The sequence below is a fragment of the Pipra filicauda genome, unplaced genomic scaffold (genome assembly GCF_003945595.2).
Source record: "Pipra filicauda isolate LSUMZ 115617 unplaced genomic scaffold, ASM394559v2 scaffold90_size2875636_pilon, whole genome shotgun sequence".
Taxonomy (NCBI): Eukaryota; Metazoa; Chordata; class Aves; order Passeriformes; family Pipridae; genus Pipra; species Pipra filicauda.
The window spans coordinates 1064343-1088399 of record NW_024105098.1 but is presented as its reverse complement, the minus strand read 5'-3'; the positions used below and the strand labels follow the sequence as shown (position 1 = coordinate 1088399).

Here is a 24057-nt window from a genome sequence, read left to right as displayed (position 1 = left end):
CAAAGCTGAGCTCCAGCTCAGCGAGGCCCCTCCTGAGCCACCCTCGCAGCAAGTCCAGAGACTTCAAGGAGGGAACTTCAACCGCAGAGGCTTCCAACATTGCATCACAGCAAATCCCCCTGACCTGGTCCACTACATGTTTCACCACTTCCTAGCTCCCAGAAGGATGAATGGCAAGCGGAAGCGAGAAATCCCTGGGGACAAGCTCTGCAGTTCACAATCAGCTTGGGGATGGAGGCATCTCTTAAACACGCCTGTTCCACAGGGTGAGATCCCCCAGCACCTGACCTGCTGACCAAGCCTGGAGGGACCTGACCGGGGTCAGATCTTATCGGATCTCCAAGGGATATTCTTCTGACGGGCAGAAGAAGACAGGGATCCTGGTGAAGCACCACAGCAGGAGAGGAGTCTGTGTGAACCCATCCCAGGCAGATTCAGCAAAGAAACCCCGATTCACCCAACATCCCCATGCCACCCCAACTGGGTTCAATTTGCCAAATTGTTTTGGCGTGGGCAAAACTGTTTTAGGGACAAACTCCCATCCTGGCCATGGGTGGAGAGCCTCCCTGTGCTAGGCCCTGCACCCAAGCGTGTGGGTGCCTCCCACCCCCTGCATGTTGTATCCTGCATCTTTGCCACTTTGAACCCAACCCCACACCCACCAAAGGGGCGGCCCCAGTGGGGGCACTTGCCTTCACTCCTCAGCCCTGTCCCAGGGAACCCCCCTTCCCAGCCACCCCCCCCCATATGGCTCCTGTCAGAGCTGGGACAGAGCCACGGTCTCATCCCCCGGTCAAGATGCCCCATGCATGGAGGAAGGGGACTCAGGCCAGGACTTGGCTCATCTCCCCCCACGCCCTTCAGGGACATGACCAGACAGACCCACTCCCAAATTGCTCCTGAGAGCTCATGCACACACTGCTCACACTGGCCGTTCCCCTGTAATAACCCACAGGTCGTGTCACCACCATCAATTATATACTAACGAGTCCCATCATCGCAACTGCTACCCAGTCCCATCTCGAGGGGTGCAAGCCACCTTCAAAAGCCACCTGGCTAGTTGTCCTGAGGCTGGAAGAGGGGCTGGCAGCCGAGGCAGGACCAGGATCCAGCAGGCTGGGATGGACAGGAAGATCACCAGTGCTGGAGTCTTGGGAAAAGCACAAACCTCCCAGCCATCCCATGCTCCCAGGGGACCACGAGAGCACTGAGCAGGACCACCAAATGTTAACTGGCTTGAGCAATTCCCTCCTCAGTGCTGGGTTTCATCCCTGCAACACCACAGAGCCTGGCACAGCACTTTGGTGCCTGTGACATCAGATGGGACCTGGCTGCAGGAGAGGGGACACCAGGAACCCTCGCTGGGGCTGGAAGCTCAGGCCCTCAGATGCTAGAGGAATTCTCCAGATTCCTTCACCTTTTCCTCCCTCTGAGACCCCCAACTATGCCTCCAGCTGGCAGCAAGACCCTCAGCATCCCTTTCCTCACACTCTTCCAGACCTTGAACTTGCTGAAAGGCAGTGATTCTATGATTTTCTTCTTCCTCCAAGGGAAATTTGAGAGAAGCCACATAGGGCATGTGACCAGTGCCACTTCTTGTCAGGGTAGTGTGGGAACCCCCAGTGCTCATACCTCCATCCCTGCCACTGCCCTGGCTCAGTCACAGCACACACAGACCCCTGGGGCAGGGGAAGCTGCTGCTTCCAGCCCCTTTCTGGAGCTAAAAGCAGCACCAATCCCACATCCAAGACAATCCCAGTGTAAGCAGCACAGCTGGCACTGGGTACGGACATTTCAGGTCTGTGCTGCTTCTTCTTTCCATTCTCACAGGGGCAAAACACACAGAGCATCCTCACCAAGACACAACTTTGGGAGGACAGCAGGGACCCTCTTGAGAAGCAGAGCTTCCCTATTTCACCCATCCCAAGGCAGCACACCACCTTCCATTCATGATATCGCTCCAGAAAGGCAAAAAAAATGCTGGCAGGGAGCCCGGGGCTGGCTCTGCCCCCAAGCTGCAGCCGTTTCATGTGGTTCCAACGCCTCTCACACTTTCAAAGAGCCACCCGCCTGCACACAGGCACACCAACCCAGTTAATGGATGTCTCACAACCCACTGTGTGTGTTCTGACACAGCCCCTCCGCCAAGGAAAAACAACAGCATGTGTGTGTGGATGTGTGTATATACAAAGGCTTTAAAGAGGACGTTGCTTGCATTTTTACAGCTTTGTTGAAGGTTTGTTTTCTGTTGTTTTTTGGGGTTGGTTGTTTTCTTTTTTTTTTTATATAAAACCTTAAAGCAAATATAATCCAGAGAACGAGATTCTTTAAAATCTGTAATACTTTACCTGCATGCGTAACACCTGTCGAGCTCTGACACTCCCCAGTGAACGTGTTTTATAGTAAGTGTTTCAGGCCAAAAAAAGGCAACTGCTCAGAAAAACGTTGCTACTGGCCAGTACTGCACATGCTGCCAATGTGTGTTCCTTCAGGAAGGGAGAGGATTAAGCCTTTCAGGGAAGTCTATCCTGGGAGCCACAGGGCAGCTTCACAAGCTTGAACTTTCAGGTGTTCCCTGCCTACAATAAGGTGCCTGTACTGTGAGACCCTCTCAGCTGGTCACAGCAGGAGCCCACACACCTCCACTGTGCGAGCTGAACCCTTGTGCTGCATGCAAGGATTCAGTTTATTGTAGAAAAATAAAGGTTTCTTTCTTTCCTGCAAATAACACAGGGAATCTAGCATGCCAACCACGCTGCCACCTTTAACCCTTTCACAGAATCTCAGACTGGTTTGGGTGAGAAGGGACCATAAAGCCCATGTCATTCCAATCCCCTGCCACAGGCAGGGACACCTTCCACTATCCCAGGTTGCTCCAAGCCCCGTCCAGTCTGGCCTTGGACACTTCCAGGGATGGGGAAGCCACAGCTTCTCTGGGCAACCTGTGCCAGGGCCTCCCCACCCTCACAAGGAAAAATTTCTTCCTCAAAGAACATGATAAACAACAAACTCCTTTCAATGAAAAACACTCACTGCTGGTTTCAGCTGAGCAAACAGCCACCACTTAGGACAGTTCTCACCTCGACACCAAGTCCTCTGAGGTGAACTTCTCCCTACATTTTGTCACCTGCAAGAGTGCCTGGTAGGCATGTTCACTGGGTGGCTTCAAACACCTGAGTCAGCAAGCCTGCTGCGTGCCAGTCACTTAAAAAAAAAAGATTTTATTTCTAAACAGAGAGATTTGGGGACTGTGGAAATTCTGAGTAGAAACTGGACATCTGAGCAATGTGGTCTAGTGGAAGGTGTCCCTGCCCATGGCAGGGGGTTGGAACGAGATGGTCTTTAAGGTCCCTTCCCAGCCAAACCATTCAGTGATTCTATGATCTAAGTGTCCTTCTCAAATGCAAGGGCTAATATCAGCACATTCCAAATAAATTCAGTTGTTGCATGTTCATGAGACCTTCCTAGGCCAGGCATATGGTTATAACAACATTTTTGCAAGAAACAAACTGCACATCTGCCCGCTGTCAGGTTTTTGCAGTTTTCTTTGAATTACCCACCCATTGCCATCATTAGAGACAAGACATTTGCCTGAAAGGCCAAGCAACAGCAGCCATGTCAGCTCTTCCACTGCCCTGAAGTATTCCCCGTGTTTTAACTGGGTTAGAATAAACCCTTCCACTCCTTTGGAGCAAGTATCTTGGCCAGGTGGTTACCCGTACAAAGCACCCACTGCAATACATTTGCGTACACCTATGAAAGGAGAAAATATAATCACTTTATTTCAGTATACAGACTAAATCCCACCATAAAATCAAGATAATGAGCAAGCACACATGAATAAAACACTCTGCACTTAACCAAACCCCACTTTTGCCACGTCTGCTGAATCCATCGTTGGCCACATGGCCCTTTGCAGCTCTCCAGCGTTGTTCCCCACAGTGGCTGCAGTGCTCCCAGGAGAAATCCTCCCTCTACTTCAATTCAAAAAACGCTCCCAGTTTGTGTAAAGTGCTACATTTTCCTGTATGCCTTGAAATACTAGTTAGGTACAACACTATTTTGTCATCTCTGCTCCCAAGCTATGTCCGGTCCCCCTCCCACCCTTACATCAAAGCAACAATTACTTCTACAAGGAGGTAAAAATCAGCAAGTTGTAGCAATACAAACCCTTCAGAGGTGCAGAACGATGGCACAGTGCAATCTGCACCACGGAGAGCAAGACAGAAACACTGACGAGTTGTACCACGCACATGCACACAATCACCTCTGCAAAGCTGCGACTCCTTCCATGTCACACGCTTTTCACATTAAAAGAAAACCAGCCCTTCTCAAATTTAGCCCGTTTAAAGCTGCCAACGAAATTGGACTCTGTGTGCTGTCAATGGGCATGTTATTGCTTGTAGTAAATTGAAGATTTGGGCCTACACGTGAGATTGGCTTGCAAAGCAGAAAGGTCAGCAGAGGCCCCTCAGCAGTTTTAGGAACTGATCAGCTGGTTTTTCCTGCACCCTTCACATCGGCTACAACACTGCAGTCCAAAACATGCATCGTACCATCCTCGAGAAGACAGTCCCTGTCTTCTCTGGCTCCTATTTAATACATAAGAGCACTCAGTGTAGAGTGTCACGGGTAATTTTAACAAGTTCATCATGTTCATCTTCGCTCGTTCACCTGAAAACGGGTGACCTGGGCTGTAACAGCAAAGGCCAGCAGCGCCGAATCCTCTCAAAAGCCACGTGTCACCAGAGGAGGAGCTCACAGAGCTGTCCGGCTGAACCTGGATCCAAGTGTTTCACAATCCAGCCTTTACACCTTGTGCCTCTAACTGAGTGTAAAGTTTACAACTGAGTGTCTTCAAGGAGTAATAAAGCAGCTCTTGGGATTTCTGCTAAGCCAACACTGACTCAAAGGCTCAGTACAAACTCACAGTGTCACACGGGAACACCAGCACCTTCCAGATCTCCAGCCAGTCCTCACAGCTCCCTGCATCCTCTCTAAAGTTCCTTTCTTTGCTAACATACCCCAACTATAACCTTGCTTTGTAGCCTCTCCTGCTAACTATACTTTTCAAATCAGATCTGACTGCAAATGCTGTCCTTAACCTAGAGAGTATCATAAAATGGATAGATTATTTTCTGTCTACTACTGCTCCAGATGCAACGCTATCTAAAAACACACAACTAATTCTTCCAGCAGCTGACCCAAACCAGCGCTGCTCTCCAACAGCAAATGGGTGAGGGCGGGCTGCAGATTGCCAAGTCTCCAGGCTTTCCACACCACGAAGTGAGGTAGCAACAAGCAGCCTTTGAAACAGCATTGTCTCTGTATTTTTTCCCTAGCACTGAATCCCTTTTCCACACAGTTTAGCTTGTGAACTAGAGGCTTCTCTGGAGCAGCGGAAGAAAAGAGATGGTAAATAAATAACAAATGATAAGAACTAGGCCAATAGTTTTACAAAGTTTTCCTTTTTGGTACCAGCACTGAGCACTGCTCGTTTCCAGGTGGAGAGAAATACAAAACACTTCAGTCTCTCTGTGAGCTTAAAGTCCGAGTGACTTCTGCACAATCTGCTTGGCAATTTTGTTAAATTGTTCTCTGTCTTCCCGCCACATCTTGGAGGCGTCTACGTTGGCTCCACTTTCATCATTTGGCTCTGAAACAAGAAAGACTGAAAGGTAAGTGGGCAATGGAACAAGACCTTCTTTCTTCTTCAAGAATGCCACTCCCCCGAGGCTTTGATACACTTCTCCTCCTTGGGACTACAGAAACACCACTAAAGAGCACCCAGTGATAGCTCCCAGATTCCCAAACAGCTCTGATTCAACTGACCACAAGAGAAAGGATATCACAGCAAGGTCGAGTTTAGGCAAGAAACAAGTGGCAGAGGAAAAGGACTTCCTTTTGTTTGTGCTCTCAGCAGCAGAGCCCCACCACGCACATGGCCAACACAATGGGGCACCCCCAGCGCCGTCAAGGCGTTTTAAAACCGCACGTTGCTCCCTGCAAAATGTTCTTTCCTGGTTCTGCAGCTTCCCAGACACAAAGCCCCCACAACCAGGCCACCCAAACAGGCTCCGTCACTCACTGAGATGGCTTGTTCCATTAAAAAAACAACAAAACAAACCAAGGAAACCCAGAGAATGCTTTTCATTTCTGCAACATCTCTCATCTGAGGATTTCGGAGCGCTTTAGAAAGCACATGAAGTGCTGGGGTCAGTGGGGCTCCCCATCAGAAAAGAGGTAAACACAGGACTTATCAGGTTTGTGGGCAGCCTACAGCAGGACACTGTCCCAGGATTACACGAGGCACTGAGACAGAACACACACTGCCCATTTCCCTTCACACACTAGTCCAAACCCACTCTGGCCCAGTTTATGGCAGGTATCTCAGGCTCACATCCTTCTCAACATGAGATGGTCCACCTGTAAAAACCAGTAGGTGTGTAGGTCACCCAGTCTAGCAAACTTGGGCTTACGCTACCTGCAGAGCCAGAGCTGAGAGTTGGCCAGCAGCCTGAAAGAAGCTGATGTTTTAGCCTAATTACTCCAAAAGCCATGGGAAAACAGGATGCACAGGCAGAGAATGAGACCATGTTGACTCCTGCACTTACCAGTCTAGGTAAGGCTGCACCACAAACCAAGCTCTTCGAGGCCATGGGAAGCCCAGCAAGGTACTGTTTGCCTGCACAGCTTCCCATCAGCAGGTTACTATTCCAAAGCTAAACCAGTCCCACGCAGGAATCTGCTGCTTGCCCTTTGATCAGCTTTGCTGCTTCTAAACCCATTTATCCTTCAAACCCAATTCTAAGGGACACGGCTCTGCCCTCTTCAGGCAGTTCAGTGGCTCTGTCCACTATGTGGAAAAGGATCCATCTTTCAGGGAGCTGTACGTGACAGAGCTGATCCACAGCCCTCACTGGACTTAGGAAAAAACATTTAAAAGGCTGCACATAGAGTTTTTCACCCCAGGTCTCTTCTCAAGAAGCCTTCCCCTGAACCAGAGATGGCAGAGTGGGGCACATTCCCAGGCCAGGAATAACAAAGAGAAATGGAGGGTGCTGGCTTCTGAATCACAGAGGCCATGGGCTCCAGCTTACTGTACTGGTTAGATCTGGTAACACTCCAGCTGCCAAAGCCAAATCCAACACTGGCTCTAATCCACAGCTTTAAGAGCTGAACGGACACCACAGCAAATACAAAGAAGCTTTTGTCCAGGAGCAGGGAACCAGCTGAGCCTCTGGAACCTCCTGACCAGCGCCACCAGCTCGGTTGCTGCCAACCTGGAAGGAAAGCCTTGCTGGGAACACCTGGTTACTGATTCAGTCGCATTTTTTTCCAATTCTTTTCAGAAAACTGGTTTATTAATAAATAAATAACAAGGCTTTAAGAACTGTGGTTGCTGCTGAGCAGCTTTACACGTGCTTTGCTCACTTAACAAAGCAAGCAGCAAGAGGCAGCTCCAGCTAGCTCAGGACCTGCTGACAGAACAGCACTGCTCACCTGCCAGCATGCTAACAACCGACAGGAGGATCTTCTCCACGCTCTGCACGGGACTCCACCGCTCTGCGCTGCTCTCGTATCCCATGGGATCATCCCCGGGAGCATGAAGGATAGAGATGCAGACTCTCCCATCTGGGTAAACTGAGCAAGAAGTATAGAGGATTGGTTGTTACTCAGTGGAAACACTTGGCTTCTCCAGATCTTTAGCCTTTGTATTGACTGAGGCCAAACCCAGTTTTAAATTTCCCCTTCCAAAGGCAAGCGGACACAAAATCCGAAAGACAAAAATCTTTAAGCAAATCTAACAAAGTCCTTCCCCAACAGAAACCTTCTGGGAGCACTTGTGTCACTTAATAACCAGTGACAGGCTCCATGGGAAACATAATAAATGTAGCCTGGTGGAATAAGGCACGGATTTATGCACAGACACAGTTCCAAGCAGGTAACCAGTCCTACTTAAATGGAAGCAAATGCACTGAACACACACTGGAGTCCTCCACTGGACCGTGACTGTGAAAATAATTAAGCAAAGGAGGGAAAAGTGTTACGTTAAATACGCTATAAACATAAGTGTGATAAAAAATAAAGTGTTGTGCTAAAAACCATAACATAAATATATCATAAAGAATAGAACTGATCTTATTTAGAACATTACTGATATGCAATGAGAAGAATTCCCACAACTTTTTTTTTTTCCATTTTGCATTAAAGCATGGGAAACAAGGAAACCTATGAATTAAAAGTTTCAGGCACCTTCCCCTCTACACCTTTAGCACATGCAAAGTGTCTGCAACAGTACAAGTTGTCTTAACAGAGACTGGACTCTACTGACTTGGTAATACACCAAACAAAGGCCGAAGAGGAAACACAAAGAGAATACAGTTGGAAACACTGCTCTAGCAACATGGCCCAATTCTGCAGCCTCCCAAGGAAGGACAACTTTAGCCAAGCACTTTAAGTGCTTCAATTCCTCAGGTGACCAAACCTGTGCCACTGCCAGGGAAGCAAGACAAAACACAGCGGGAATGACCGCTGGAAGCAGCTGTGCTCATTTCCAGTTCCTTCCATTCACCCAGCTATGTCTGCACAAGCCTGTGACACGTAAGCTCTGTGGAAGACTTTTATTTACATCCCCTCCTGCAGCCCCAGGCTGGGGACTGGAGCCAGTCTAGCCGTCACTGGAAGAGGAGGAAACAGCAGGTGCTAAATCAGCACTTCTCCTTGCAAGTTAGGAACCCACTGGTAGAAGGTGCTTCACTGTAAGTGACTCTCCTGTTTCTGTGCAGGGCCTCATTTCAAACAGCAGGAACGCAGTGGCACAGTCAAGATGGCAAAGGCTGATTCCAAGAAGACACACTCATCTTCTCCCTCTCTGCTCAGGTGAGACCTCGCCTGCAGTGCTGCCTCCAGCTCTGGGGACCTCAACATCAGAAGGATGTGGAGCTGCTAGAACACGTCCAAAGGTGGTCACAGAGATGCTCTGAGGGCTGGAGCCCCTCTGCTCTGGAGACAGCCTGGGAGAGCTGGGGGTGTTCAGCCTGAAGAAGAAAAGGCTCTGGGGAGGCCTTGGAGTGCCTGAAGGGGCTCCAAACTGACAGAGGGCAGGATTAGGGAAGAATTGGGATATTGGGAAGAAATTCTTTCCTGTGAGGGTGGTGAGGCCCTGGCACAGCCTGCCCAGAGAAGCTGTGGCTGCGCCTCTCTGGAAGTGTCCAATGCCAGGTTGGACAGGGTTTGGAGCAACCTGGTCTAGGGGAAGGTGTCCCTGCCCATGGCAGGGTGTTGGAATGACATGGACTTTCAGGTCCCTTCCAACAATGCCTTCCAATCCCCCCTGACGATCCTATGATCTTTCTATGTCGTTGCTCAGTGTTAATGCAAGCACTGCCACTAATCACTACTTTGAAGTTGTCTTCACCAGAGCATCCAAGAAGGTCATTTTAATTTAAGAGAAGACAGCTCAGAGGTGTTTTGATTCCCCCTTCACATAACATCAACTGCAATGATGAGGGAACACAGCAGACTTTTTAAACGTTTTCCTTGCAGTTTCTCACAGCAGGATGAACAGGCACTGAAGGAACAGAAAAAGCAGAGCTGCAGCCTTTCTGGGTAGAATCAGCCCAGCACAACCCCAGCTGAGAAGAAAGACTCAAGTGCCTACTTCAGGTGATCTAAACTTCAGACTTACAAGACCCAGAGTTTTAAAGAACTGAGCTGACCCCCTAGTATGCTCCAGTTAACCACATGGAAGAAGCACCCATATGTAAAGCCACCCTGTAACCCAGAGTCAGGCAGTTTGTGCTTCTCTGCACCCCACTCTTCCTGGCAATGCTGCACACAACGTAGCTGCCAGCAGCAAACCTCAAGGCAAGGCCACAGCGGGAGCTGCAGAGTATTGTGTGGACACGGATTTGTTCATGGAGACCAGTCCTGGCAAGAATTTTGGGTGAATTAGTCCAGCTGGAGCAAGGTGCCGATGTGGCCACACTGCTTCCAAGTGCCAAATGCTGCCCTGCTGTGGACACCAGAGCTCCAGAGGTGATGCCACACTGCCTTAGGCATGTCCACACATTTCCACCCTGTGACATGCAGGTGTGTCTTCCCCAGGAGAACAGAAAGATGTGGATTAAATGGGCAAGAACCTGCACGAGTGGTGCTTCCAGAAGGGAAGAACAGAACAACTTCACAAAATTGCAGAACCCCTTGGAATAGGATGAAATAAATCGATTCCCAGCTGAAGTTACGACTTGTGTTTTGCAAGTGTGGGAACATCAGCTGGAGAGGAAGCATTAGGCAGGAGAGAAGCCTTTTATTGCTCCCAAGTGGCAGAGACCTAACAGCCTAGAACACAGATGCAGCCCACCAAACCTGGGTGATGACAAACAACCTTTACAGAATCCATGTTGATTTAGAAGATGTCATAAGCAGTGATTTTACACAGAATTTCAAGGCTGATGCCAGAAGGCAGTGCTCCAGGCTGCAAAGGGGGGGGGCTTTATGGTTTTTTCATGTCCAAGGCTCAAACCTGTTAGCTGTACTTCTTGTTACTGCAATTACTTCCACTGAAGACTCTTAAGATAATATTGTTGCCATCACGGAATCGCTAAGGTTGGAAAAGATCTCTGTGATCATGGAGTACAAGTGGAATCAGAATTGCACAGCAAAGGTCAGCAAAGTCTTAATATTAAATGCCCAGCAAATGTGTCGTCTGCTTGGACAGAGCACTCTGTATTTCAGAAAGATCCCATCGGAAATGTTAAACAAACCTGTGACTTCATGCTGCCTGATGAAGCTGCACCCACACTTTGGAGAACATGAACAACTTTTCACTCATTAAAATAACACCAAACTACCTAAATACAAGCCACAGAGCAAGACTGAGCTAAAGAAGCATTTGGACAATGCTCTCAGGCACATGGTGTGATTCTTGGGGTGTCCTGCACAGGGCCAGGAGTTGGACTCGATGATTCTGATAGGTCACTTCCAACCCAGTATATTCTATGATTCTGTGACTGGAAAGAGCCTGTATTAATTCACTAAGTCTCACATCATGTATAGAAGATTCAGCTGTAGAGTCAGCTTTATCCAATAGTTACAAGTATACCCAGAATTATCTTAAAGGCAGTGAATTTTTTGGAGTCCTTACTGGACTGTTAAGGAGCAAAAGGTTTACGAGGAGTAATGTGATTAACAGAAAAGGACCCTAAAACAGAGAAAAACTGGACCAGCTGAATGCTGCTGCTGCATGGCCAAGGCTGGAAAGGGAGAGAACCACCCTCAGGAAGGACACCAGCTCTCCTGCTGCACAAATTTGTTTTTAAAGTGCACAAGCAACCCACTCCCCTGTGCATCCTGCTGCATCAGACTCACTGTTGGGATGGAACATCTCGCACGTGAACCTCATCTTCGGAGGACTCAGCGGGTAGTCGAGTGGAAAGCTCAGGATAGCAGGGAAAACACCATACTCAAAACAGGTGTCTTCAGGACCCCTAGAAACAGGTAAAACATTATTTGCCAGTTTTAAACAGCTCTTTCGCCCAAATTCTTGTCTAAATGAGATGTCTGAAGCTTCAGTTAGATCATCTTCTCTGGGAAACAAAGAGTTAACCTGCTCTTACCCCACACCTCATAAACTTAAATCCAAATACAAGGCTTGGGAGGCAAGGGGGAAATCAAAGCTTGCACATTAAATTACTAGGAAGGTCACAACACTGTTTAATTAGCAGGGTGTGTCTGGATATAATTGGAGTATCTGGCTCCAAGGCATGTTCCAGGATTTGAGCGTCTGCACGTCAAGAGAAAGCAGAGGCAGGTGTGGGACTCCTCTGCCTTTGAAGATACTGTTATGCTGCACAAGACAGAGATGTCAAATGCTGGAGCTCAAAAATAAATTATAAGCCTCACAGAGATCCCAGCTGCCAGTCTAGAGAACAACCACACAAACATTTATCGCTGTCTGATGCAGAAAACACAGCGAGGATTTGCAAAAGTAAAAACAGAGCCCTGAGACCATAATTGCCAGAGGAGATGCAGGACAACAATGTGTCTTTGCAGACTTCAGGTATTGAGTTTGTCCTCCCTCGAGTGCATGTGGAGAACAAATGGCTTCACCAGGGTTCTTGTAGAAACATTTCCTTATTGTGTTCAAAGTGCAGTCGAGTTGAGAACATGAAGACAACTATTTTACCCTGCCTGTATAAAACACTTTTGAAAAGTGAGCAGGAAAAAAAGTTTATTAGACATGATTTATTCAAACTTGATGAACCATCTGGAAGTTGTAACACAAACATGATTTCCCCTGATTGGAAAAATGATGAAATAAGCTTCAGCACCGAAAATCATAGCCAGGGAAACCTCATATATTTAGTAAAAAGCCCTTCAAACAAAGGTTCTACTGACTGGGAAATAAGGTTTAGGAATATATTCACGCCTCCCCCTCCCAATCCCCATTCCCTGTGCCAGAAAGAACATTAAAAGTTCAAGGATTCCTAACAATTAAGACAGCCATTCAAAACCTAGAGAAAAAGAAAACTGAGAGCAGCAAATCCTAAAGCCTTACGAAACTCACTCTCTCAAACTTTGGGACTCAAAAGACTTGGCTGGTAGGTAAACACAACAACTATGTGATTTAAACCCGAACATTGACACTGGCAGGTAAGATAAGAGAAATGCATCAATAGTCTGCAAGAATGAAAGCTAAATTGTCTCAACCACTTCGTTCCCTTTCCGGCCTTTTCCCTAAATTTAGCTGAGATTCAATTCACATCTGAGAGTAAACTGAATGCATTTTTTCATGACCATTTTAATTCCAGCTGCATTTTAAAGGCTTATTGTTGAACTTCTGAGAGTATGTACATACAGGCATTGAAAAGCTGGTGGGTGTCTTATGTTCTGTTTTGAGAGCAAACCCACAGCCTTGAGGGCTCTTCTGTCAAATAGGCTCAACCCAACACACTCCATTTTCGGCCCTGCTTTTGTTTCAGCCACTCAGCGCTGCCAGGATCAACTTCAAAGAAATTATTAAAGTTAATCCAAGACAGTATTTGCAGCTACAAAACACTCAGCATTTAAATTTAACAGCATCACTTTCAGCTCAAAAAGGACATCAGCAGGGCCTGGGAGGTAAGAGCAAGGCAGCTTCTGCAATCACCCCCCTGCTCTGCAGTGATTCCACAGCTGACTTGAAGCATGAAAATGAGAAACTCTGACCTCCACGAGCTCGCTATTACTCAGGCAAGGGGCTGAAAAGGGTGGTGGGTATCTGCCAAAATAAGAGGGAAAAGCGCCTTGACGAGGACAGCTCATGGGGATTGTTTAGTCTGGAGAAAAGGAGGCTCTGGGGGATCTTCTTGCTCTTTACAACTCCCTGACAGGAAGGCCAAGTGAAATGAGGGTCAGGCTCTTCTCCCAGGGAACAAGAGACAGGACATTTCAGGCATTGGAACGGCTTACCCAGAGAGGTGGTGGATTCACCATCCCTGGAGGTTTTTAAAAAGAGATTGGACGTGGCCCTTAGTGCCATGATATAGTAATTGGAGTTGGATCAGGGGTTGGACTTGATGATCTTGGAGGTCTTTTCCAACCCAACCTATTCTATGATTCTATGACAAGAGGAAACGGCCAAAAGTTGTGCAGGGGAGGTTTAGATTGGATATTAGGGAAAATTTCTCCCCTGAAAGGGTGGCCAGGCACTGGCACAGGCTGCCCAGCACAGTGGCAGAGTCACCATCCCTGAAAGTGTTCAAAAACACGGAGATGTGGCACATGGGGACACGGTTTAGTGGTGGATTTGGCAGTGCTAGGGGAAAGGTTGGACATGATGGTCTCAGAAGTCTTTTCCAACCTTAATGATTCCGTGATTCTTAATTCTATAATCACGGCTTCAAATACATTTGTAAATGGTTTATTTGTAAAAAGATAACTGGGAAAAGACCAAACCCCACAATCATGAGATGCCCAAAAGAGGAATGGAGACAAAAGTCATAAGCCTAATTATAGCTCTAATTACCTTTCTAGACAGTTTTTTGAAAAGTTGACTTCAATTTATATTGTTTAGCTTTCAAGCAATCTTTAGGCTAATAAAGTTCTTAACAATCGTGTGGTTTCGTGTCTTTTGGGGATAAACTGTAACAGCAACACACACTTGTACATGGCAACTAGAGAGGGCAAAACTCGGCCTTGAAATGTTAAATCCATGAAAATGAGACACCCTGAAGCACCTCACACAGCGCTAAGGAATTGGGCAGCATAAGGCAAACTCTCCTGAAACGCTGTTGCAAAGATCTGACTTTCAGAAATCCTCCCCACCTCCGCTGTTCAGAAAGGTTTCCACGTGGAATTTTCAGCTCTTGATCTATTACACTCATTTTGGGAGCGTAAGAGCTGTTCTGTCCTTCAGACATGTCAATACAGCCTTAACATTTATATGTCTCACATTCCTCCAGCGCTGCTGCTGCGGGCAAGAACACTGGAAATACAAATTATTACTTCCATTATTTAAAAAGACATTATTTTATCTCTGAGCCAAGTTCTTACATCAATCTGTGTAACATTACCCAGCCCACCTCTGAACTGATAAATGAGAGATGTCTTTTCTCTCCTAGGTCCCTTTTCTTAAATTTATTTGCCATTACGTGTGCTCTAGCTTTATACAAATTGGGTGAAGGAAAAAAGTATTCTGTTCTTTTCACTATCACGTTACTTAGATTTTGCACATCATCCGTCCGAAAATCTGAAGCCAGCTTTACTCTAATTTCCTCATCTGCACACCTCTCATTCCCAGAATCTCATACAGCACATTTGAGATTACAAAACACTGGAAGAGATCACCACAAATACAAACAAGAGGTGTAGCTTGCTTTCCAAAGGTATGCAAACACTGCTGCTAACAGGGCTTGTAAAGAGATGAAAGTAACCAAACGTGTTTAGGGTAAACATGTTTCTATTGTACCACAGCTTCAGAATTGAGCAGATCTTAAAATATAACTTGATTATGACACACACACAATATAGAAACCAAAATGAAAGCACCTCCTCCGCCTCTCATTTTACGCTGACAAAGACCTGAAGCTCAACACTCAGCACTTTAAAGGGCTTTCAAGTCTGCAAGCACCAACTTCATTCTTTAGGAACATTATGGGAAACATGAAAAAGTACTGTCTAGGCTAAACCAAAGCTCTACTCAGCCACACAGCCTCTGCTAAGAGAAAGTACCAAGAGGCAGGAATATTCCAAGAAGTGCATTAAATCCTCTGGGATTTCCACTCCCAGCAATGCACAGCTGTCTGACCTGCAGTCTGGCACATTACAAAGCACATGTGCTGACTGTGCCACTCGCAGAAAGAGAAGGCATAAGACCCTGCAGCCAAAATCTTTGGTGTCAGGCAACAACCAACCTATTTCCATGCCAAGTGTTTAATTTCAGGGGACTGAGCTACCAGGAAGCACAGCCTGTTATCCCAAGAGAAATCGCTGCACATAAGCAGAGGCATTTGCCAACTCTTCCCATCAATGAGCAAACAAGCAGTGGTAATCCAAACCTCCACTTACCAAGGCCTAAAATAACTCAGAGGCTCCTGCTTGCCATACAGCAGGATCACCCACACAGCTTGTGTGGAATAGGGGATTCGCTACAGCCCGGGATGCTTTTGTGTTGGTTGTGTGCCTGAGCCCAAGAGACAGAAACCTTGTTTTTCATCCCTAGACAATACACTCCCAGCAAACCCAGCTAGGAAAACTCTGCCGCCCACGCCAGCTGAGAATCTCACCAGTCAGCACTGGTGGTTGCAGGGAAAACCTGCCCAGAGCCCAGTGGGGACAGAGCGAGTGGGGCCACAGCCAACTCCTGCTGCCCTGAGTCCTCCAGGACCCCCCAGCCCTGGCTGAAGGGAAGGAAATCACCAATTCTTACCAAAGGAATCCTGAAATACAGAGCCGGGATCTACCCCGATAACAGACCATCAGATTCAAGATGAACTTAGTGGTTTAAAGCTTCTTCCTCTTCTAATTGTGTAGCATTTGCATAAACTGTCACATGTGAGTGACAAAGGTCTCTTTTCTTCTCCTCTGCCATTTTAGAACTTCCTTTTGTAAAAAACACAAGTTATTCCACGTACTCAAAGTTCCCAAAAGTACAGCATGACTAAGAGTACAAGAAAGAGGTAAGACAACTCCTAAGACACTGGTCAGGAAGATTTTGTCTTTTCATGGCTAATTTTGCTACCAACAACCATACCCATCAGCTGGGGAGTGGAAGAGAGTGGAAGGACAGCTTTTTAAAGGAGTCTTTGCCACCCCCAAAACACAACGGGTTTTTCAGAGCTATTCACCAAAAGAAGAGTTTTCCATACAGAACCACTGCACTCAACTCTTCACAACACCAATCTATTCATGAAGTTTAAAGAATTACAAAAGATTTTTTTACTTAACTATGAATAGTTTTTCAGATCAAAACCTTTCAATTTTTCTAGAAAAAAGACTGGATAGTAAGTAAACTAATTCTAGACGTTGATTTTTTTTTTCTCCTGTCACTAATAATCTGTGTATTTTGCTCCACTTAAAATCTGCCCTGCATCTGCAGTTAAGCAATGTTCCAACAGCTCTGTGATCTACAAGCAATTTGTTGTTTCCTACAGCGTTTGTAAATGCAACACATAGTCAAGGGAGCCCAAATCAGGATTCCTGAAAAATTTGCAAGCTTATTATTATGACACCTGTACAACAAGCGATCACAAGTTGTACACTTCACCAATGCTGTCTCTATCATCCTGGTTAAAATCCAAATATAACTCCCTGTTTAGGTAAGAGAAGGAATTCCCAAGCAAGGTAGGCCAAGGTTGATGTCATACAGAACTGATAGTAATTTTTTTACATTCTTGGTCTCCTAGAAGCTAATCACAGCATGCAACTGCTGATTTCAGACACAAAACAATATTAACTCACATGATCAGGGCTTCCCACTCAAAGAAGTTCTCTTCGTTCATGGGACCTGTGAAACAAAACAGAACAATGCTCAGTGCCACCTGGACACACAAGGTTACAGCTCCAGGGTGCACAAACCCCCCTCGGCTCCTCACCTGCCACGATCCCTTCTGGTGGGTTCAGGGTCAGCTCTGTGAAAACAGAAACACAAGGAAGGTTAAGGTGACCTGTGAGCCTGAGCATTTTGGGTGGTGTTTGCTTTGGCCACAGCTTAGCACAGAGGCCCCACCACCAAACACGCTTGGAGAACAGCTTGAGGATACCACGGGAGGAATCTCCTGGCTGTGCTTCACTGAGCAAAACTTCACATCCAGGAGGCCCAGGATCCCACCGCTGACAATTTAACTGCTACAAGCAAGACAAGTTTTCTAGACAAAATTATCTGGCACTTTGGGCTTCTTCAGCCTCCCAGAATTAGTCTTAGAATCACAGAATTGTTTAGGTTGAAAAAGACCTCCAGGGTGATCGAGTCCACTGTCTTCCCAGGGGCAACAATTTAAAAATGAGAGGGAAAACAAAAACTCTTTCCACAGAGCCTGAGAAACACCCCCCTCTGGGACCTCTGTGGTATCTGCAAGTACAAACTCAACAGCCTACAAAGAGGTTGTATTACTGTGACCTCTATGCACCCATTCAGGTTTGATGCACTTCAGTACAAAACCCAGAATGACACAAAAGCAGGAGAAGTAGAGACATTCATACAATAACCTCCGGCATCAGCCCCCCATTTCAAGCCTGGTGAAGCCCAGTAACACCATGTGCTGATAAAAGAGCAACCAGGTTTTCTCCTGTCTAGTGGAATGACCATCAACTTCCAGTTTCTGATGTCCTGCAGGGTGGCAGCAGCAGGGGAGGCACAGTTCAGCTGCACACAGGCAACCAGTGGCCTGCAGTCCCGGGGGTTCAACACCAGCCCCACAGTGCTGGCGGGTCAACCAGTGGGACTGGTGGCAGGAGGTGACACTCCCAGCTGCTTTTCCAGCACAGTGTTTCCTAACCAATGGCCTGTGGAGCACCAGTAGCCTGTAACATAGAACACAAGCCACAAGAACCACCATGCTCATTCCCACGCAGGAAAACGAGCAGGAACATGGACCCAGGCAATATGGGAAGTCACAAACCAACAAATGAAATGATTGACCTAATTTCTGTTAGGCTGCAGGTGAAAACTGCTGCATGGAACAGGTTTCTGTCTTAGAACAGCTCCTTTACAGTAGGGTTCAAAGATGTGCCAAGATGCATTGACAGGAGAGACCGTGAAACTCTCCTGTTCCCTCAGGTTGCCCTTAACCTTGGCACAGCCCTCTCTGAAGTTCCAAAGCCCAGAAGCCCCAGACTGAAACTCAGCCTTACGGTTTCCCACAATGTCCTGACATTCAGGGACAGGTTTTTCCAGCTTCACAGTGGGTCTCCAGCAGCTTTTATTGCTGATGCTTTTAGACAGAAAGAGGGAGATGTCAAACCCAGGAGCTCCCGGAATCATTTTGCTCCATCTTGTGGCTCTCTCTAAGAAAATCCCTCTGATGTTTCCCATGATTTCCCTGGAAAAGCCAGCAGCACCTGTGTATCCCCTGTGGTGGCAGCCAAGCAGAGGTGTGCCATACAGCTCTCCATTCCAACAAAAACCAGGGCAATGGGCCAAAGCCCACAGAGCAAAGGGTCTTCATGAGATCACAGGTTCAATTCTCCACTTCCTTGCTCAGCTCTCCCCTTGGAGAAAGAGTTTTCCATTCTTAAGGATCAGGCAAAGTGAGAACTGGGCAGTCAGGGGCAAAAGAGGTTTGATTTTGAGTGGCTGCTGCTACACCTGGTGATTGAGAAAGGAAAAACCTCTTTTCCACAGGGATGGTCACATCCTACCCAGTGATTTCTCTAGAGCTGTTCAAAGGGAAACTCCAAGCACAGTTTTTGGAGCTGCACAGCATGCACTGCTGGGATCTGACACAGCATCAGCTGCTTCAGGCTCAGCAGACCCTCCAAAAATGGAACGTTAGGGGGTAGTTTTTCCAATTATTTATACATGAGCAGCAAAAAGCAGTGAAAGGCTAAAACAAATGCTCAGATCAAAAGCAGAATGACTTTGACAGACCAGCTAGGTCAAACAGTCTCCCTCAGTGAACAGATTTTCTCTAATATCCAATCCAAACCTCCCCTGGTGCTACGTGAGGCTGTTGTTCCCTGGGAACAGAGGATGACTCCCACCTGGCCCCACCCTCCTGTCAGGGAGTTGTAGAGAGTGAGAAGGTCCCCCTTGAGCCTCCTTTTCTCCAGGCTGAGCCCCCCGGGCTCCCTCAGCCACTCCTCATGAGAGCTGTGCTCCAGACCCCTCCCCAGTTCCATTACCCTTCTTTGGATAGCAAGGAGCTGAGCCCTCTGCCCAGGCTAAGCATGGACAGTATCCAACAGAAGGCACTGACAGGGAAAATACAGATCCTGAAGCTACACCTACTACTGTAGAGAGGCAGCTTGCCCAAACTTGATGCAGCAGCTAGCTCTTTGGGGCAGGCAAAGAAGAGTTTGGGTTGGAAGGACCTTAACACTCATCAAGTTCCATCCCCTGGGATGGGCAGGGATGTACCACCTGGAGCCAAGGATGCACGTTAGGAGGAGAGTCATCCCCCCTGCATCCAGAGCTGTAATAAAGTAAAACCTGCTTCTAATACTGCAACTGGTGTTAAGGAGTTTTATTCCTTAACTGTAGGAATAAAACCCCTACAGAGTACGTGCATGAGCAGAAAAGTCCCACTAAGAGGTTCCGACTTAATTTGCAAAAAAAAGAATAAAACAGCAAGCCAAGAAAGGAATCAGCTTTGAAAGAGATAAAGGGGAAAGCCAGGAAAGTTGCTGCTTGTAAGCTCAAAACAGCTGACACTACAGAACTGTGATGCTTCTATTGGGAACGAGGGGCAGATCTGGTGCACAATCAACACCTTCATTTCACTGCTCTTTGTGGAGTCATTATCAGCCAATTCCACCCGGGGGACTGTTCTCAGGAAAACTGAAAACACACCTTCTTGTTAAAGGTCTTAATAAAGAGACTGATCACATCCTGATAAGAGAAGTTCAACAGTATGTTTTTTTCTAAAAGCTGCACCTAATTTAGGTACCTTGGGAAACGTGCTCCCTGCTCAGACTCGGGAAATTAAGGGCGTGCTCACTGCACTATCTGAAAGCATCTGGACTGAGATACTTGAAAATGGCCAGTTTTCTTCTGGCTCCACAGAACTCTTCCCAAGCAATAAGGATGGGAAGCACTCACTGAAGCGCTGCCAGGTTCAGAGGATGTATAATTCCCGTGAATTCTCAGATCTCACAACATAAATCCCGTATTTTTAACCCGACAGCACTCCCAAAGACACCTGTTGGCATTACAATCTACTGCTCTATTGCCTGTTTGTACCAGGAAGGAAATACAGGGCATACAACCAGGCACAATAGTTCTCAGGTCTCCAGAGATCTGACTTAATTCTTCCAAAGTAACCCATTTTAGATTTGAAATTTCAGCCAGTGTAAGATATCTTCAAGATCCTGCAGCCAGGAAGCAGTAAACTTTCCATCTCTTTAACTCTTGTAAATACAAGCTGCTACTGAGAGACTAATATCAGGCCTTAATACTATTACACATCTAGAATTAACAACAGACTCTATAAAAATAAGAGACAAAACCCAACAGACTCTAATAAAAATAATGCCCTTTTTTATATCTGATTTTTTGGAAAGCTTTAGCCAAATCAGTTCTGGCAGAGTAGATAATAAATATGAGGCAGCAAAAAGCCAAACATGCAAGCAAAGATCTAAATGAGCACAAAAAAATGAATCCATATGATGTGGCTGTCCACACCCACCATCCCTTTCTTTTTCTAAAGGAAAGAAAACCAGAGCAAATTTCACAGCCTCTCACAAAATGGAATAATGTATTTGGGCTCTGACAGGTAGAAACTCCTCACAATGTCAAGCATTTTTCACATAAAGCAACAATAAATACATATTATATAAAGATTTAAACGTGTGCACAGACGCACAGAGAAAATCAAAGACCAAAACTGAAAAAGAAAAGGAAAGAATTGGAAGTCTGGTAAGCAAAATACATCCCCCAGCAAGGGACTGACTGCCAAACACCTCTGTCATGACTAGAAGTACCTGAAGAGGAGAGATAGAAAGGAGAAAGAGGGGAAGTAAAAGATTGTGTTCACCAATTTCTACAAAGACTGAAAACCATCTTCATGTTCACATTCACCCAGTGCCTGCATCCACACCAGCAACTCACATCACTGGGGGGAATGGAAAGTTCACACGAAGCTGAACCTCAGACTACAGCTCAGTCCCGAGGCAGGGCTTGCTCTTTTTCTGCAAAAAGGGGCAGCAGAACTGCTCATGACCAGGAACTGTTTCTGTTCTTCAAAATAACTTTTGCTGAAAATCTGCCCAGGGCGTGACAGCTTCTGAAGAGCTACGACTCACTGCCAGCCTTTTGTGGAACTCTAGGGGAGGGGTTTAAGTCAGCCTTGATTCTGGGGGCTGTAGCAGGGGTTGAGGTGCTCAAGGAAAGTAACAACCCGGAAAAGGCACGTGCAGCACAGGAAAATCCAGACACCAGAACGTCTGGATAACTGCACTGCTGCAACTTGGGTTTCCAGAATTCAAAGCACTATGCAGTTAGTCACATTAATTTTTTACAATACTGTGTTTTATTGGAGGTGGGAAAGTGTTTCTAAAGGCAGATCACAGATCAAACATTATCTCAGTTCATGACTAGTGTTACCCTGGGAAACCAGGCAGAGAAGATTCACCTCATGTCTGTCCATGGCATTAAGTAATTTTTCTGATGCCCTTTAATATAATTTTTTTCCTAAAGATTTCATTCATACAAGACACTCCAGTCAGATCTCTGAGTCTCTCTCAACAACAAAGGATCAAAAATGCTTTTTGGGACTGAGGGGATTGATGCAAGAGAACAGACAGAAGCAGAGCCAAGTCTTTCTGTGGTTGTTTTTCAGGTCAGTGCCTCTGGATCACAATGGAAAATGCAGATTTCTAGGACACGCAGGCTTTGCCCACACACCCACGGGGCTTGCCCACCACTCCCAGCTGTCAGTGTCACCCCCTGAGTGGGGGGAGCCTGGCCCCCCAAACCCCTGTGTGACAGCTCAGCTTACAGACCCGTGCTCTGGGAACAGGCATGGTGTTGGCAGGGAACCTGTGCCTATAAATACTCGATTTTACTCAGGCTGGAATCTTCCACTAAACCATGGCAGAGAGAGAAACAGCTGCCCGCCCCTGGACAGTCTGGGGAGTGCAGTAAGTGACCTTCCCTAGAGCAGGAGAACAGTTCTTAAAGCCCAGCTCCCTCTTTCCCCACCAAACACTTTGTTTCTGCATTTTAATTCCTTTCCATAATAAATAAAAGGCAGAGCATCAGAGCCCCAAAAGCAAGGAGTTAAACAAACAAATACTTCTTGCCAACAAAAGGCGCCTTCGGACACCTCTCAAGCTCACCAGGGAGCAGATGATTCATCCCAGAAGTGGGATTCCCAGGGGGACCCTGCTCCCTGTGGGGGGCTGGTCTGGATCACTGCTTTCCACCTCCTGCAAGTCACGTCTCACGCTGATTTTTAAACAAACAAGCAAGTCTATGTCCTTGATCACTACATCCGAGTTTAAATGCTCTCACTAACCACTTCAGTTAAGGATAAAATCCCAGAATTGTTTGGGTTGGAAGAAACTGTAAAGATCATCTCGTTCCAAACCCCTGCCATGGGCAGGGACACCTTCCACTACACCAGGTTGTTCCAAGCCCCGTCCAACCTGGCTTTGAACACTTCCAGGGATGAGGCAGCCACAACCAGAAGGTGTCTATCCTGGCAAACACCTCTAATGATCTTTGAGATAACGAAGCTCCGCAACAGAGACTTTCCACATCTGGAAAATCTTAACAAGGAAAAGCATGAAAGTAACTGGCCGCTTGCCCAGGGTTCCCAGCCTCGCCCATGACTAAGCTCCTGGAGCCGCGGAGTGCCCGATGTGTCACCCGCCCCCCGCCCGCCCCCCGTGTCCCGGTGCACAGGCTGTGTCCCACCTGCGAGAGGGGGCCAAGGTGCCGGGCGTGCCCCCCTTCGCCACAGCTGCTCCCCAAAGCCCGCGGTGCCCCGTGCTCGGTACCCCTCACCCCCCGCCCCGGGGGCTCTGTACGGACGCGGGGAGGGCCCTGCAGCCGGTGGAGCAGGGGCAGGAAGGCCCGCGGCCTGGCCTGGCCTGCCCCGCCACCGCCCCGCGGGCCCTCCCGGGCTGTGGGAAGGATCCCGGCAGGAGGGGCAGCGCGGGAAACCCAGGGAGCGCGACTCACGCTTGTACTCGGCCATGAGCCGCTTCAGCGCCGTCCCCGCCATGGCGCGGCCCCGCCGCCGCTTCCGGGTGCGCGGCCAGAGCGCCCGGGGGTGGGGATGGGGGGGGGCGCTCTATCCCGCCGCCCGCGCCTCTATGGTAGCGCCCAGTCCTCCAGCAGGCGCCGCGCGTGCCCAGGAAGGCACCGGGAATTCCCGCTCCCGCGGGCGAGCCTGGGGAAAGCGACGGGAACGCGGCAGCTGCTGCGCCACGGTGGGAGAGAGGGCAATACGCAAAATGCTGCATTGTGCGGCAACCCCCCCCCCCACGGAGCGGGGTCTGTGCAGCAACGCCGCCCCCTCCCAGGGGGATGTTGTGGAAGTGGTGCCTGGAGCGGCTCCCGCACGTGCCCTTCCAGCCGGGACAGGGCCACGGAGAGCACGAGGCGGGAGCCCGAGTCCCAGGCTGGATTCACCGTGTGCAACAGCAAAGGGCGGCACATCAACGTACAAATCCAGGAACAGACAACGGGATCCGCGGGATGTCCCACCCCAGCCCACCAACAGGAACACGAAAAAGGAAACGGGGGCCCTTCCAGCGAGATTCCTAGAAGCGGGAGTAGATCTAACGTGGCCAAATGGAAAGAGAAAAGGCTGGTATGAATCCCATGGAGCAGCAGGACGGCCTGAGTTAAAATTCCCCTGGAGCGGGCTCCACGCAGCCCAAACCACCACACAAATCATTAAACTTCGA

The 24057-nt window shown here is 47.8% G+C and overlaps 1 protein-coding gene across 1 annotated transcript; it reads right to left on the bottom strand.

The window, feature by feature from the left end:
• Window positions 1-3756: 3756 nt before the first annotated feature.
• UBE2G2 (ubiquitin conjugating enzyme E2 G2) lies at window positions 3757-23398 on the bottom strand. Its single transcript, XM_027724972.2, has 6 exons — window positions 23327-23398; window positions 17079-17114; window positions 16945-16990; window positions 11374-11492; window positions 7504-7644; window positions 3757-5656 (listed from the first exon to the last, which is right to left on the bottom strand). Exons 1-6 carry the CDS (start codon window positions 23367-23369, stop codon window positions 5544-5546), a joined length of 498 nt encoding a protein of 165 aa, XP_027580773.1. The 5' UTR covers window positions 23370-23398; the 3' UTR covers window positions 3757-5543.
• Between the last annotated feature and the right edge of the window lie 659 nt (window positions 23399-24057).

Coding starts and splice junctions, on each gene's coding strand:
- UBE2G2 (XM_027724972.2), bottom strand. CDS start 23,369: ATGGCGGGGACGGCGCTGAAGCGGCTCATGGCCGAGTACAAGC. Junction 17,115..23,326: donor GCTCATGGCCGAGTACAAGC/GTGAGTCGCGCT, acceptor CTGTTTTCACAG/AGCTGACCCTGAACCCACCA. Junction 11,493..16,944: donor GAGTGGGAAGCCCTGATCAT/GTGAGTTAATAT, acceptor ACCTGTTTCTAG/GGGTCCTGAAGACACCTGTT.